Consider the following 14062-nt stretch of genomic DNA (forward strand, 5'->3'; position numbering starts at 1 on the left):
CTCAAATGGATTAAGTTTTTTCTAACAAATCGCACTCAGTTTGTTGCAGCTAATGGTTTTAATTCTTCTTTCAGTGATGTACATTCTGGGGTTCCCCAAGGTTCATTACTGGGCCCTCTCCTTTTTCTCGTCTATATTAACGACATTCCTGCTACACTATCCTCTAACGTAACCTTGTTCGCTGACGATTGTGTTAGTTTTCGCGAAATAAGCAATGAAACCGACGTTAACAAGTTGCAACTCGATCCTAATGCAATATCCAAATGGTGTGACTCGTGGTTAATGGAACTAAATAATAACAAATGTAAAGTGATATGTGTTTCCCGTGTTTTTTGCCAACAAGCCACTTACCAATTAAACAACGTTCCTTTAGAAACAGTCAACTCTTACAAGTACTTAGGTGTCCATATAACTACAAATCTGTCATGGGAAATTCACACTGAATACGTTATTAACAACGCTAACCGCATGTTAGGTTACTTGTGCCGTAACTTCTCTAGCTCACCATCTAACCTGAAGCATCTACTCTATAAAACTCTAATACGTCCTAAATTATAATATGCTACTTCTGTATGGGATCCCTGCCAGAATAACCTGAAAACGCGCTTAGAACTTGTCCAGAATAACTCAGTTCGATTTATCTTTTGTAATTATAATAGAACTGCGAGCATTTCTTCCACGAAATCTAATCTTAGTCGTCTTTGTTGTCTGTTCGACGTAGAATGGCACGTCTAGCACTCTTTGATAGGCTTTATCATCATCGTACACTGCACACGTAATTCTGTACAAGACCCCATTATGTATGAGACCGTGTTGATCATTGTCATCAAGTCGGGACCTATCTATGTAACACAAAGCATTTTTCCCAGTCTTATTTCCCTCGAACATGTATAGATCGGAACCACCTTCTCGCTGATATTGTAAATATTACTGATAACAGCCTTTTTCGTGGAACTTTAGCTAACATTGTATACCAGGAATTTATTTTTTGTGACACAGCAGCTAACACTGTATTGAAACCTCTTGTTTTCTAGCAATGTGTTTTGTTCATATTAATCACTAGCGTTTTGTTCACTTCCGATGTAGCACATTTGCTTTTGTACCACTCCCCCCTATAATGCCTTTGGCCCTGAGGGTATTAAAAATAAATAAAAAAAATAATTAAATAAACAGCGGTCTAGTTCCAGACCACACTCACCGACTGGAACCGCGTACACGGACCCAAGACTCGACAACGGTGCTGCTAGTTCATGCGACCGCCTCTGAATCCACCTTTCCTAGCAAAGCTGTGCAACTGATTTTGGTTGTAGTAGCCTCGACACAGGCAGCTTTTTTTTTCAGTGCGAAACATGCTTTGCTGATTCGAGAGACTACTTTCGTACCTCCTCAAAAAAAAAAGTTCATGTGTCCATTGATCAGATCGATCCCTGCCCACACCCCCGCACAAAAGCCTAATGCGCGAACCATTAGCACTCGCTTTTTCGTTTTTATTGCCAGACACAACATAGCAATACAGAACAACCTTGGCGTTTGCACACAATAACGTTTTGATATTGTGTGTAAACGTTAAATATGTGTTATTATTAGGCCACACTCAAATGCGAGAGCGCACCCTCGTGCCAGCGGCAACTATAGCCCTTAGAGACGATTCGCACGTGCGAAATAAGTATTAATCGCGAGCGCCAAGTCGCATAGCAATAACTTGCTTATTGAGGGATTGAAAAAAATCTTTTATATTCGATGAGACGACTCTTTGGCCTAACACAAGGAATGGGAAAAGGAAGAAAGTGTGTCAGGAGCGGAAAGTACGCTGCGGTGAGCTGCATCTACAGCCGGTGTAACAGCCCGAATTCTCTGGAAAAAGGCAAAACGCACGAGCGGCAGCCCACGCCTCGAGACTGTGTTAGACCCCTACACCGCCTCTAGGGATTGGCCCACATTGCCCTGTCTGTAAAGAAAATTAGGAGGACGTTCGCCACACTTGGTTGTCGTGCCGCGCGATGAAGAAAAGGACGCAAGAAAAGCAGTCGAACTCGTGCTAAAAAATTCAAACTACATTTATGAAAACAAAAACCAAACTGCGACCACACAGAGCGTTACGGCACATGACATGACAGACATAATATGCTAGAAGAACTAAGGTTGATAGGAGTCCGATAAACAAACAGGCAAAAGAGCTCCCGGTACGGTGTACAAGAGACGAGGGTTGCCGAATTGAGGATCGATGACGGGACGACGTCGGATACGCCTCGATGTTGGATGGTGATGAAATGGCTCTTGGCGAAGCGGAGACGACCGCTCAGCAGTCAGTCCTGCATCCGAGCCGCAGTGCGCGTTGCAGGAATGGTCAGCTTGCCCAGCGGACAGCTTGTGCTCGAGCCACAGTGCTCGGCGCATATGCGCCATTAGCCAGGCCACGAATGGCGCTCCGCTGAACAGCTGACCGAGGAGACGCCTTGCCCGCGATCCGCAATGCTTGCGGCAAGGAGTAGCACAGCAGACCAAGACACGCTCCGAGCTGCAGTACTCGTGCTGGCGAACGCCTTGGCCAAGGGCAACGGTCGGGCGGCAGCTCCATGGACGGCCACGTTCCTTGGAGCCTTCATTGCCGTCGTCCGACACGTCGGCCTGCTGTCTTCCGTCTCCCGCTGACTAGGCGCGTGTATCGCCACAAAGAATATCGCCACGTGCTCGCCATACGTGGCCCAATCATGGCATGACGCATCTTCGGAATACCACTGGGTCATCGCTGATTTGGTGAGATCACTCACACGCGGGGTCCAATCGTGAAAGAACCCGTGTACACTTCGTCGTCGGCGGCGTCGTTTTTAGGGGCGAAGCACCTTAGGGCCGAGCCTTGTCCCTCCCTCGTCGTCGCCCGTCGTCCGTAGCTCTGGTTTGCATGGAGTCCGCTAGGGGCGCTGCGGTACACAAGGGCGTTCGTTCCCGACGCGCGCTGTCTTTCTCTCTTCAGCCATTGATGATAACGGTCGCTTCTGATAACGGCTCGCCCGCTATAGATGAAAAGGCGAGAGTGGCGGCTAAACTGCAAGCGGAGTCGAGGGCTCGCAAAGCATCTGCAGCACGGTGACGCAGACAACAAGCGGACCCGGAGTCTAGGGCGTGGGAAGCGGCAGCAAAACGGCAACGCCGGCAAGCGGACCAGGAGCTGAGGGCTCGCGAAGCTGCAGCAGCACGGCAATGCCGGCATGCTAACCCGGACCTCAGGGCTCGCAAAGCTGCAGCAGTATGGCAACGCCGGCAAGCGAACCCGGAGCTGAGGGCTTGCCAAGCTCGTGCTTGAACCGAGCATCGGCACCACCAACCTCAGGTAGAGAATGCTTCCGGCGTTTTGCCGCCGCTTCCCATGCTCTAGCATGTACGGGGGATTCACGGTTACCCGAATTATCCCCCGGTGCTTCGCCCACTCATCATCATTCACTTCGTGGATATGCGGTGATTTTCTTTCACTCATTGCACTGTCCTTTTCTCGTTACAGCTAACGCTACGTAAAGGTAAATTGTGTGCCGACATTGTGCCACCTTCAGGACCCACTTGTGACGCAAACAGGTTGTAAGTTTCCTTTGCTTGAATACAAAAAAGTTAGTTCTCATTCCGTAGCCGTCGTCTTAGTTCTATCGCCCCAGACGCATTCGCGTCACACACGCAGTTGCTCTACACTGTAAAAAATATCTGTGAAATAACACAACAAAGAAGAAGATTTTCTGTTTTGGGTACTGAAATGTTCTTGGAAGTAAAAATAACAGAAATTTCTTTCTTTAGAAGACAAGTTTTTTCAGTTAGCGCTATATATGCACTTTTCCTTGAATTTAACAGAAAATGTTTACACAAGAAACATGATCGTTGTTGAATTTAACAGAAATGCCGGATGGTGAGGATATTATATTAACATCATTTGTTTTTAGGCTCTCTTTACCTTCATAAATTATTTCACAAACACCTCTGCAGAAGATGTGGTTCGATACACTAATATTACAACAAGAAACCTCTTCGCAGACCTCAGAAGAGTCGGTATAGGGAGGCTTTGGAACGATACGTTATGGTATACGGTCCGGAGCGGAGAATTTCAAATGAATTTCGGTCACCTGGGGCTGTTTACTCTGCATGCCTCCATTAGAATGCATGTGGCCTATGCAGTCAGGATTCGATCCCGCGTCCTTGGGTTCAAAAACGGAATGCTACAGCTACTAAGCCACTGAGAGTTGACGCATAAAGAGTGTGCACATACGCGCCATCTCCCAAGCTTCAAAAACCGCACTCCATAAAACATACGTGAGCAAGCTGTCCGCGTATGCGGACGGCTGGCTCACGGACGACTCGCATATATATATATATATATATATATATATATATATATATATATATATATATATATTCTCTTTATTTATGGAAAAATACCTTCCAGGCCTCAACTGAGGCCTGTGAGGAGAGCAGTCCTAGGAAACGCACAGAAAATACTTAGAATATATATATATATATATATATATATATATATATATATACAGGGTGTCGCAGCTATCACGCAGCAGGGTTTAAAAAGAGGCACGGCGTTACGCGAAGCAAACCTAGTGCGTATTGTTTCCAGTGCAGTGGAGTAGCCGCCAGTAATTTTTTCGTTCCTGAGATTTTATTAGGTAATTGTAATTAATTATCTAATTAGAGATGTACTGTCCTAATTATCAAAGTTTCAATGAGAAAGTTGTAGAGCAACATGAAAAACTCCCTATACAACTTTCTGTTGCTCAATACGGGCTACATAAAAGTGTTTTACTGAGTGTGAAAGAAGCCAGCGAATACACGCACAATTGCCGCGCGACTGGCCGCTCGAGTCACTTTGCGTGTATTCGCGGGCTTCTTTCACGCTCGGAAAAACACTTTTATGTAGCCCGTATTGAGCAACAGAAAGTTGTATAGGGAGTTTTTCATGTTGCTCTACAACTTTCTCATTGACACTTTGATAATTAGGACAGTACTTCTCGAGTTAGATAATTAATTACACTTAGCTAATTAAATCTCAGTAACGAAAAAATACTGGCGGCTACTCCACTGTACTGGAAACAATGCGCACTAGGTTTGCTTCGCGCAACGCCGTTCCTCTTTTTTAAATCATGCTGCATGATAGCTGGGACACCCTGTAAGCACCTAGTGCAAGAGCTTTAGAAATATTTATGCTGCTCTTTACAGTAAAACACATCAACTTAAATGAATAAAGCACGCGTCACGCCAGCTTCGGCGCCTATTTGCTGCCCTCATACCGGCAACACCGGGGAGACGTCGCTCAAAGTCATCGCTCATCTCGTAGCTCGCAAGCGGTACGACTTGTAGGCGACGAGCGAACGCGACAGCCATCTCCATCGCGTCGCTGTCGCGCGCAAGATCGCGTGCATGCGCTTTATACTTTACCTCGATGGCAGTAGCGATATAACAGCGCAGCGTACTGATTATAACTTTCTTCAGACAGCCGTCGTGCACACCAACTGCGACCGGTTCGTTACGCAAATTCAATACAATAAAAAAGAAACCGAAACTAGGCGAAAACGAAACCGAACTACATTGCGGAGGCAGCGGAGTGACACAACATTCGTTTGCGGAAGCTTAACTTTGGCCGCTTAGCACACTTATACATTGCGTGAATTTGCGTCATCAGTTGCGTTAGCGTCTTTGTTCCCTTGCGGTTGCTCTGCAAGTCGATGTTGGCTTTATCGCGAGCTGCTCGTTAACGGAAGTCGTTGAGTACGTGTATGATTGGCTGCTTATAGCAGCATCGTGTATTTGGTGTCTTGTGACTTGCTATTGCTGCTTCTGGGAGAAATTTGGAGCGCTCAACGAACGAGACCGCACCGCGCTCGTCCACGCTGAAACAAGGTAAGGGTAGTACCTATTTCTCACTTCGATTTGCTTACGGCCACGACGAAGCTCTGTTAGCTCGCAAGCGGTAGTTCCTTGTCTTGTATAGCGGAATGGGCTTGGCCACCGCAACTCCTGTAAATACCCCAACTAGTTGTAGGGCTACATTGAACAAAGCCTTCCTGCTGGCACCTTATGCGGTCATGAGCTAGGCCTTCCTTTTTGCAGCGGTCATGTGTAACATTCGGGGATTGAATCGCAAACGTCGTGTTTGAAATTGTGCTGTGTTTGGAGTTAAGACTTCGGTATACTCCGACGTTCGCGCCGCACGCGCGCCGGTTGTTGGTCACGTCAGTTGGCGATGTCGCGCCAGGCGCATAGTCGGGCATTCGGGCGGCGTGACGGCTGAGGTAGCGGCGGCAGCGGAGGAGCGCATGCCCAGAACGTCTCCCTCCCTATGCGAGAGCGGGAACCGCTCTGGCGGGGCCAACGCGCTCGGCGCGAAATAGAGACCGGCCCATCCCGTACCGGGAGCCGTTGAAGCGCGCCGAAAGCCGCTGAACGCGCTGCCGGTCGAGTTCCGCCGCAGTGTAGTTTCGCCCTTTGGCCAGCGTGACGTTGCTAAGCCGCGCGCGCGCGCGCGCCTTGTCGGAGTATATCTGCGCCTTTAGTGTAACTGTAACGTCGCCTGTACTCGCTGAATGAAGGGCTTTGAAGGGTAGCTGGTGGAATGCGAAGGACGGAACGAGAACGTAGGTAGTTTCATAATGAAAGCTTAGATCCGTGCATGCGAATGCTCAAGCGAAGGTGGCGGCGGCCAGCGACGAGTGGTGCTGTCGGGCGAAACACGTTGCATGTGTTTTCGTATTCGCTCGGATCGGCAGCCACAGAAAATTTCGTTCGTCGCCCGGAAGTCCCCACGAGATTATATCCAGACTATCGATGGCCGTTTTCAATTTGTCACATAGCTCCGCCAATGTGTTCTGTCTTCGTCTCGGCAAGCACGTCAAGTGCACTTTAAGAACCCTAGGTGGTAGCAATTTCCGGAGCCGTCTCTACGGTGCACCTCATTGCTGATCTCTCTTTGGGACGTTAAACGCCATGAAAGTTTTAGGTAGCAAACATGGATAGTGAACGCTTATTGAGGCGGCCTGCAACAGTTACCGTTCTTTAAATGCGGTGTCAGGAAAGTTTCCACCATGAGTAGGTCATATTTATTGTGTGTTTTAGAATTGCGCGGAGGTTAGTTCCGTCTGAGAGTACAGTATATATTCCTTAAGTGAGCCCTGCGGCGCGTTTTCCCTTTGAGATCGCGCAATCGGTGCATTCCGCATGTGGAACCATATTTTAAGTTAGCTATGAGCGCATGCCCTCAGCATTCAGTCTTTAAAAGACGTTGTGTGGTGGGTTAGCTTTTAGTATTGTGTGTAACAGTAATTGTCGGGTCATCTGACCATTTCAGTGTGCACGAAACATCCCAGTCAAGTAATTGAGAGCATTCAGTTGTTCCAGAACCAAGGGTAGTACAAGGCAACTGGGCATATCGAACCAGCTTTCTTTTTTTAAATTTATTTTTCTGCAGTAGTAAAGTTACTCTTTCTCCAGTAGGTCCTTCGTTTTAAGGACTGTGTGTCGCTGCCATCATATGCAATAAAACTGGGCAAAACTAATTTTAATTAGTTAAATAATTTTTAGATGCGTCGGTTCTATGTTGATCCTCGCTTCTTTCCTGCAGTTGGAACTTTATCCAGGGTTACCACTCATGCTGACTTAGTGGCCACAACAGAAATTCGTTTTTGGTTCGGAACCAGTCGAGCATAACCGTGTGTGGCTCCCGGCTAACAGAAACTCAAGGTGATGACTTCACAATCCAGGTGAGCTGTTTTAAACATTTCATCCCTAGCTTTTCTAAGATGCCTGCTAAGCTTGTTTGCACCTTCAGATAATACATAAAAGGAGTCGGGATTCGAAGCACTTTTGCTCTCAACGGCCACATTTGACAACGAAGTTAATGAAGCTGAAGTGCTAGCTCCGAAATATCTTTCCCACTCACTTTTAGTAGCACACAGTGCAAGTGTGTAATTCCCTTTTTGACCATTGTAAATAGTAAATTTTAATGAGAATTGTACCACTTTCTGCACATGTTTGTAAATAAGTTGCAGATTGTAGATATAAAAGCATTCCAGTAAACCTATCGAGTTGTTTATGTAGCTTTGTTTTTTTTGTCAAGCTGCCACCATGTGATAGCTGCAGCCAAAGATGTGTAAGAAAATGTAAGTACAGCGCTCTGTATGAATTATGATTTGGAACATTTCCTATGACGCAAAATTCGATGCTAATTTCTGTGGAATTTTAAATTCATTGTTGTTGCAGAGGTCAAGTCCACTCAAGTGCCCCGTAATATGCAGAATGGCATACAAGTGCAGCATATTGCAAGCAGTTGCCAAAGCTTTGCCTCAGTTCTTGAAGCATGCATCTGCTTATAGTCAGATGAAGAGGCCAAAGGTGAAGAAATGTCTCAAAGAAATTGAACAAGCCAAGAACTGTCTCAAGAGTGTGACACCAGAACATGAAGGTGCACCTGTTCTCCTCCTTGCCCTGTTTGACGAGGATGAAGAGCTCATCTACAAGACTGTTGAGGCAAGCTTAAAATTTTCTCTTCTGCTGCCATCTGGCAGAGAAGTGCTTGTGCATGTAGAATTCAGGTGTACATTGCATGTATGTATAAAAAATTCCACTCTCCATACCTGCATTATTTTACTGGCAAAATGTTACAATATAGTTAGGGCGGTGATATTTAAAATCTGCTGTCATATTTTTTTTTCAGTCTTTTTGAGCTTTGCACATTTTGTTTATTCAAGGTAGAGTGCTTTGAGAGAGACTCTGGGAGTATGTGTCAAGAAAAATACAGTAGTATGGCACTGACGTATAAAGTGTTCAAAACAATTCACGCAAAATGGTTTAAGGCCTCGTCCTACAGAATATTCAGCGTTGGCGTTGTCAGGGAAAAATCACGAGCATGCCTCTGGCAGGGCACTGATTGGCCGGTGGATTGTGTGGTGTTGCGATAATGTATAAAACGGCGGAGTTGGCAGGACCAGCCAGCTCATCTGACTTCATTGAGATGGGAGGTCGAAATGGAAATCGTACTCTCAGGGCCCCTTGGATCCCCTATTGAGACACTGCTCCAGAGGCACATTCGTATGGTTTGGTTAAAGTGGCACTTCATATCTGGTAGTCTCGCGAAATCTGGTAGCTTGTAGGCTAATAAGTTTGTGCGAGATGATATATCGGCACAAATTAAGGGATTATGAAGTGAGTAGAAAAGTGCACGTGATGTATGCAAATGAGGGTCTGCAGACGGGAGCCGTTAAAGCAGTTGCACGATACCCTTTAGGGCACAGCTTAGGTGTCCCCCAAATTTTGGTAGTGATAAATTTCTTATAAAAATATCTCTTTAGTCTACCTTAGAAACAAATATGACTGCAACGATTAAACGTTTCTGTATGGTTTAAAGACATTGTTCTCTGCCTGATTTTATGTCTTAATGTAATTGTGAAGCTGATAACAAAAGCAGTCTTCACAAGTGTTTTGGCTTTTGCATGTGGTTTATCTTGTCATCTTTATATGATGGATGGCCTGTAATAAAAGTAATTACTCTTTAGCATCCACGCAAGCACAACCACACAGCTACACAGGAAAGCTGTGCAGCTTCCACACAAACTACGCATTTGAATATGAATTCGTCCCGGTGCATATTTGAACCCAGAACCTTGATAGATTCACCTAAACATCGGTCTCATCCATGACATGTATCTTAGTTATTTGGGTGCTTCACAGGTGCAGCCATGTCATCTGCTACTATGTCCAAATATACTGCATATCTCGTCCATGGTTGAACAAGATTTTGAAAGCGTAAAAATGCAATTGCTTTGCATAGAGTATGATCGTGTACATTCGAACAGGAGTTGCCACAATCTCATTTCTATTTCATGCACCAAGATACCAGTTCTTGAACGCCTTCCCTCTGTCTTGCTTTGCTCATTTTGCAGGAGACCGCCCATGATGATGACTTGGGAGACATGCCAGTGACGCCCATAATATGTATGAAAGGTTAGATTTTGGAATCATTGACCATCTCTTGGTGTACTGATGTTCCTTTATTCTCTTTTTTCTAGGACCAGGTCTCTTTGAGGCAGAAATGTTTACTGTCTGTGTGGATGGTGTTGTGATATTGACTACTCAGCGGGCTGCAGCTTTCAAAGTCATGTTCCTCTTATACTTCGTTCTTAACATAGAGTATCCACCTGAAGTGGCTTTGACACTGGAGTTTGTGCAGAGGTGAGATCTTTCCCGATGTATGTTCTCATTGACCTATTGCATTTCTTACGGTTGCACATATTGCTGGTAGGCTGTTTTAAAGTTACTGCTTTTAGGCCTTTAGAGAGGGTGGGGAAAAACTTTAAAAATTGGGGTTGCTAGCGATTTTAACCCTTTAGGGACCGCAGAAAAACAGGCAATTCTGGGAGGTGCTGGAAATATATTTAATACTATTGAACTGTCTTGCTATAACATATATCAAAATGGAGCTATGTTAATATATAACATATTTTCAGGGACGAAAACTGAAATTTTATACTTAAGTTAAGAAGTCTCGATACTAAAACTTTCTAAAACCAAAGTTGAATTGCTTCAATATCGAAATAAAACAAAAAAATTCTAGAATATACAAAACACGATACACCTACTCTTTTCTGAGACAAAAAACAATTAGTCTTTATCCACAACTTTACTGCTTCCTTGCACCTGTATTCGCCACTAGGTTCTGTGCTCAGTGCTCGTTCCACTCAAGGGAACATTCATGAAAATGTTCAAACACAAATTTACTTTGCATTTACTGCAAGAAACAGTACGCACCTAGATTTTCTTCCGTTAAGAGCACAGCTTGGTAGTTTCTGAATATTTTGCAGCTCATAGAGCTGGTGTTTTATAGAGGGTGGTGGAGGAGTGCGAGCTTGCTAGGCAGCAAAAAATGACGGGTGTAACTCTGACAGGTGGAAGCTGGCTGCAGATATGGCCGTGCACTGATTGGCCGTAGGGTTGTGTGACATCACGAGAGCAAATGACCTGTCCATATTGGGAGGAGCTGCTGCCTTGCATTTGTTCAGTGAATGCTTCAAACAGCATCTAAGCTTTGGGAGTACACATTATTAGCCCGGTTGCATTCTTAGTACATTAATCCTGCCTCTTATTTTGTTTCTTTAAGGGCAATCGCGGGCATCAACCCGGAAAGAAGCACAAAGGCACGACGAACGTCGAAGAAGCAGTATTGTTTGTCGCCAAAAGTCGCTGCCTTGGCAAATGCCCTGGATCAATACAAGTTCGAAGCTTGAGTTTGACCTTTAATAAACAGTAAAATTTGGAAGTTCAAACTGTTGCCTTCAACTCTGTTAGTGAATATAAAACTCTGGTTATAGTGCTAGCACTATGCATGGGAAATTGGGGCTGCACGCTGCTGCCTTTGCAGATGATGGCACATACACAGCAAAAGTATCCAAGTGTAAGTCAAGATATCTACTCAGTTAAGGAAAGAACAGAACCCATTTTTCTTAAATCTGCAAGATAAATTCTTTAGCACTATCTCTCTCTCTCTCTCTCTCTATATATATATATATATATATATATAAAAGCAAGGAAGAGAAAATTTGTGTAGAATTACAGAAAAGGCATTAACGGAAGCATTGTGTAGAATCACAGAAAAAGCATTAACAAAAGAATTGTGTAGAATTACAGAAAAAGCATTAACGGAAGCATTGTGTAGAATCACAGAAAAAGCATTAACAAAAGAATTGTGTAGAATTACAGAAAAAGCATTAACAGAAAAATTGTGTGCAAATACAAAAAGCCTGTTTTTTAAAGAAGATATCGGCAACAGGAAATCTCTGTAGAAGTACAGAAAAGCAATAACAGACAATATATGCAAAATTACTGCTAAATGGAAAACGGAAAACAGACAGGAACAGAACTGTTATGTCACTAAATTTGCCATGCATTTTCAGTTTTTTTCACAAATTTTTTTTTACAGTGTACGTTGGCTCATGTGGTAACACTTTGCTGGACCACTACATGCACTGAACAGCGAGCAAAGCTGCAAATACTTCGCATAGCATTGATTCCAATAGTGCGTGGGATGCGCATAAATTTTGTTGTTGCTGCTGTTGTGTGCGAGTCCGTTATCTTTACGTATAACATGCAGTTGCGCTGAGCTTCTTAAACATGAAGAACCTATTTTAGCCGTAACACAGTGTTCCTGACGCTCCCGTTGGCGATTGTGACAACGTTCAGATTTAAGTGCACTTAACTGCTATCGGATAATACAATAACACATGAAACGGTATAACTTAAGCCTTAAAGCGATCGGAGGTCCTCACTGTGAAGTGTAGCGAAAAATGTAACAGTGAATGAACCCACTTAGTCAATGCTACAGAGGGCTCATCAACGAATATAACTGCGCGCTTTCTGACAAGGAAAGCCTCAGTTATTTCGCGCGTTAGTTTATTTCTGTTTTAAAACAGAACTGAATTGTCACTTGGCTAACCATTGCAAAAGCTGTCATTGTGAACCTGGGGCGGAATTCACTAAGCGAACTTCAAAACAAATTTTGGCGTAAGAAAAATCTTATGAAAGAAGCGTATTCACAAAGCTAAAACTGTTCGTAAGATCAGCAAGCTTGCGATGCCCGCCGTTGCAAATACGAGCGCTGTAGTGAAAAAAATGCATCTATGTAAGGGTAGCACAGGTACGAACTTCAGTACTTCCGCCAATAGTAAGCGTAAGTCGATTCACAAAACCTAAACAGCCGTTGCAGATGACGACTTAAGAAGAAATTTCTGCGAGTATAGCAGTCTTACGAACATCATTATGCCTATTTGCGCCGCTCGAACTGACGCAGGTAAGAGGTAGAACGCAATGTTGCGGCTGATTGGCCAGAGGTCACACCTGATAGCAGAGGTTGGCGCGTGCTTATACCTTTGTGGCGCACTCTAATTTGTCATCTCAAAGTTCATTGAGCTGGTTCAGTGCATAATTATATAGAACGTGCGCTGCTGTGGAAGGCAGTAACATTAATGCTGCGCGGCGAACTTCTGCCTAATGTCTGATAGGCCGTGTTTCTGTATGCGCGCAGTATATCCTGCATTTTCATACTCGGGATGATACTCTATTGGGTGTTAGCACGCATAAGTGCAGTGTCCGTCCATGAAAACCTTCAAGTTTGTCATTCATGTGTTTGGAGCACAATTCTATCGTATTTTTTTTCTAGTTTGAGCTTCCTCTTGCTCATAGGGCTGCGGATGCTTATTTTTTCAAACGCTTTAAGGCTATAATTCTCCATGCGAGATGAAACAATGAAAGAGCGCCTAAACGTTGCATATATATATATATATAGTTATCAAAACTTGTTGCTGCTGCACAATTAAATGTCGTCTTCTGTGCTGTTAGCCTCATCTTTCTAATATATAGCTCATACTTTAAATTCAGCACAAAGTTGAAGCGACGTAGTGTATGTGCCCAGGGTGTTGCTCATTATGTCGCCTACGGTGTGAACCAACGTATGCGTACGGCGGATGGCAATCCTGTCTATGATATGACGCGGGACGTCGATACAATGAAATAAAAAAGACAGAAATGGCGTATGAAATGACGTACCACCATTGTGATGATGTGAAATAAAATGCCTCTCGCGAACGAAGGGAATAATTGTCGCATGCGTCCAAACACACACGCACGGCAAAAAAAAAAATGCGCCAGCAGACGACAGCCATCGTATTCCTATGATTGGCCGGAGATGCTTATTCTAAACCCCAGACTAACATCAGTTCAGGGCGAAATGACGTCACTCACGTCTTTCAGTCTCTTCGTGCGATGTTCTTTCTATAGTTGCCTCCTCGTACTTACTCTCACCTAAGAAACCTTTCATTGGCGTTTGTGAATCCAGCGCAAGAATTTTCGTCCAGCCGGCAACATTCTTACGGTGCTCCGCGCCTGCTGTGGATGTGATGCGGCGGGTCAGGTAAACATTACGGCGCGAAAAAGCCGGTCACAGTGGCCCGGTATCGTGAAGTGAACAATGTGGAGCGCGCCCGACGCTAAGCGCGGTCACTAAAGCACGTCGTATCAGCAAGATCAGCATTGA

At 44.6% G+C, this 14062-nt stretch overlaps 1 protein-coding gene and 1 long non-coding RNA gene across 2 annotated transcripts; both read left to right on the forward strand.

The window, feature by feature from the left end:
* Positions 1 to 5660: 5660 nt before the first annotated feature.
* On the forward strand, positions 5661 to 8490 carry LOC125939655 (uncharacterized). The gene is made up of 4 exons (XR_007464930.1): positions 5661 to 5886; positions 7604 to 7742; positions 8099 to 8141; positions 8242 to 8490. It is a non-coding gene; the product is annotated as an uncharacterized LOC125939655 (long non-coding RNA).
* Positions 8491 to 9005: 515 nt separating this feature from the next.
* LOC119453161 (uncharacterized) lies at positions 9006 to 11300 on the forward strand. Its single transcript, XM_049661547.1, has 4 exons — positions 9006 to 9074; positions 9921 to 9981; positions 10047 to 10209; positions 11135 to 11300. Exons 1-4 carry the CDS (start codon positions 9006 to 9008, stop codon positions 11259 to 11261), a joined length of 420 nt encoding a protein of 139 aa, XP_049517504.1. The 3' UTR covers positions 11262 to 11300.
* Positions 11301 to 14062: the final 2762 nt, after the last annotated feature.

This window comes from Dermacentor silvarum, chromosome 1 (genome assembly GCF_013339745.2).
Source record: "Dermacentor silvarum isolate Dsil-2018 chromosome 1, BIME_Dsil_1.4, whole genome shotgun sequence".
Taxonomy (NCBI): Eukaryota; Metazoa; Arthropoda; class Arachnida; order Ixodida; family Ixodidae; genus Dermacentor; species Dermacentor silvarum.

Bases quoted from the DNA above. Each gene is read 5' to 3' on its own strand.
- LOC119453161 (XM_049661547.1), top strand. From the start codon at position 9,006: ATGGAAATCGTACTCTCAGGGCCCCTTGGATCCCCTATTGAGACACTG. The intron at 9,075-9,920 runs GTTTGGTTAAAG...CTCATTTTGCAG, and splicing joins TCCAGAGGCACATTCGTATG to GAGACCGCCCATGATGATGA. The intron at 10,210-11,134 runs GTGAGATCTTTC...TGTTTCTTTAAG, and splicing joins ACACTGGAGTTTGTGCAGAG to GGCAATCGCGGGCATCAACC.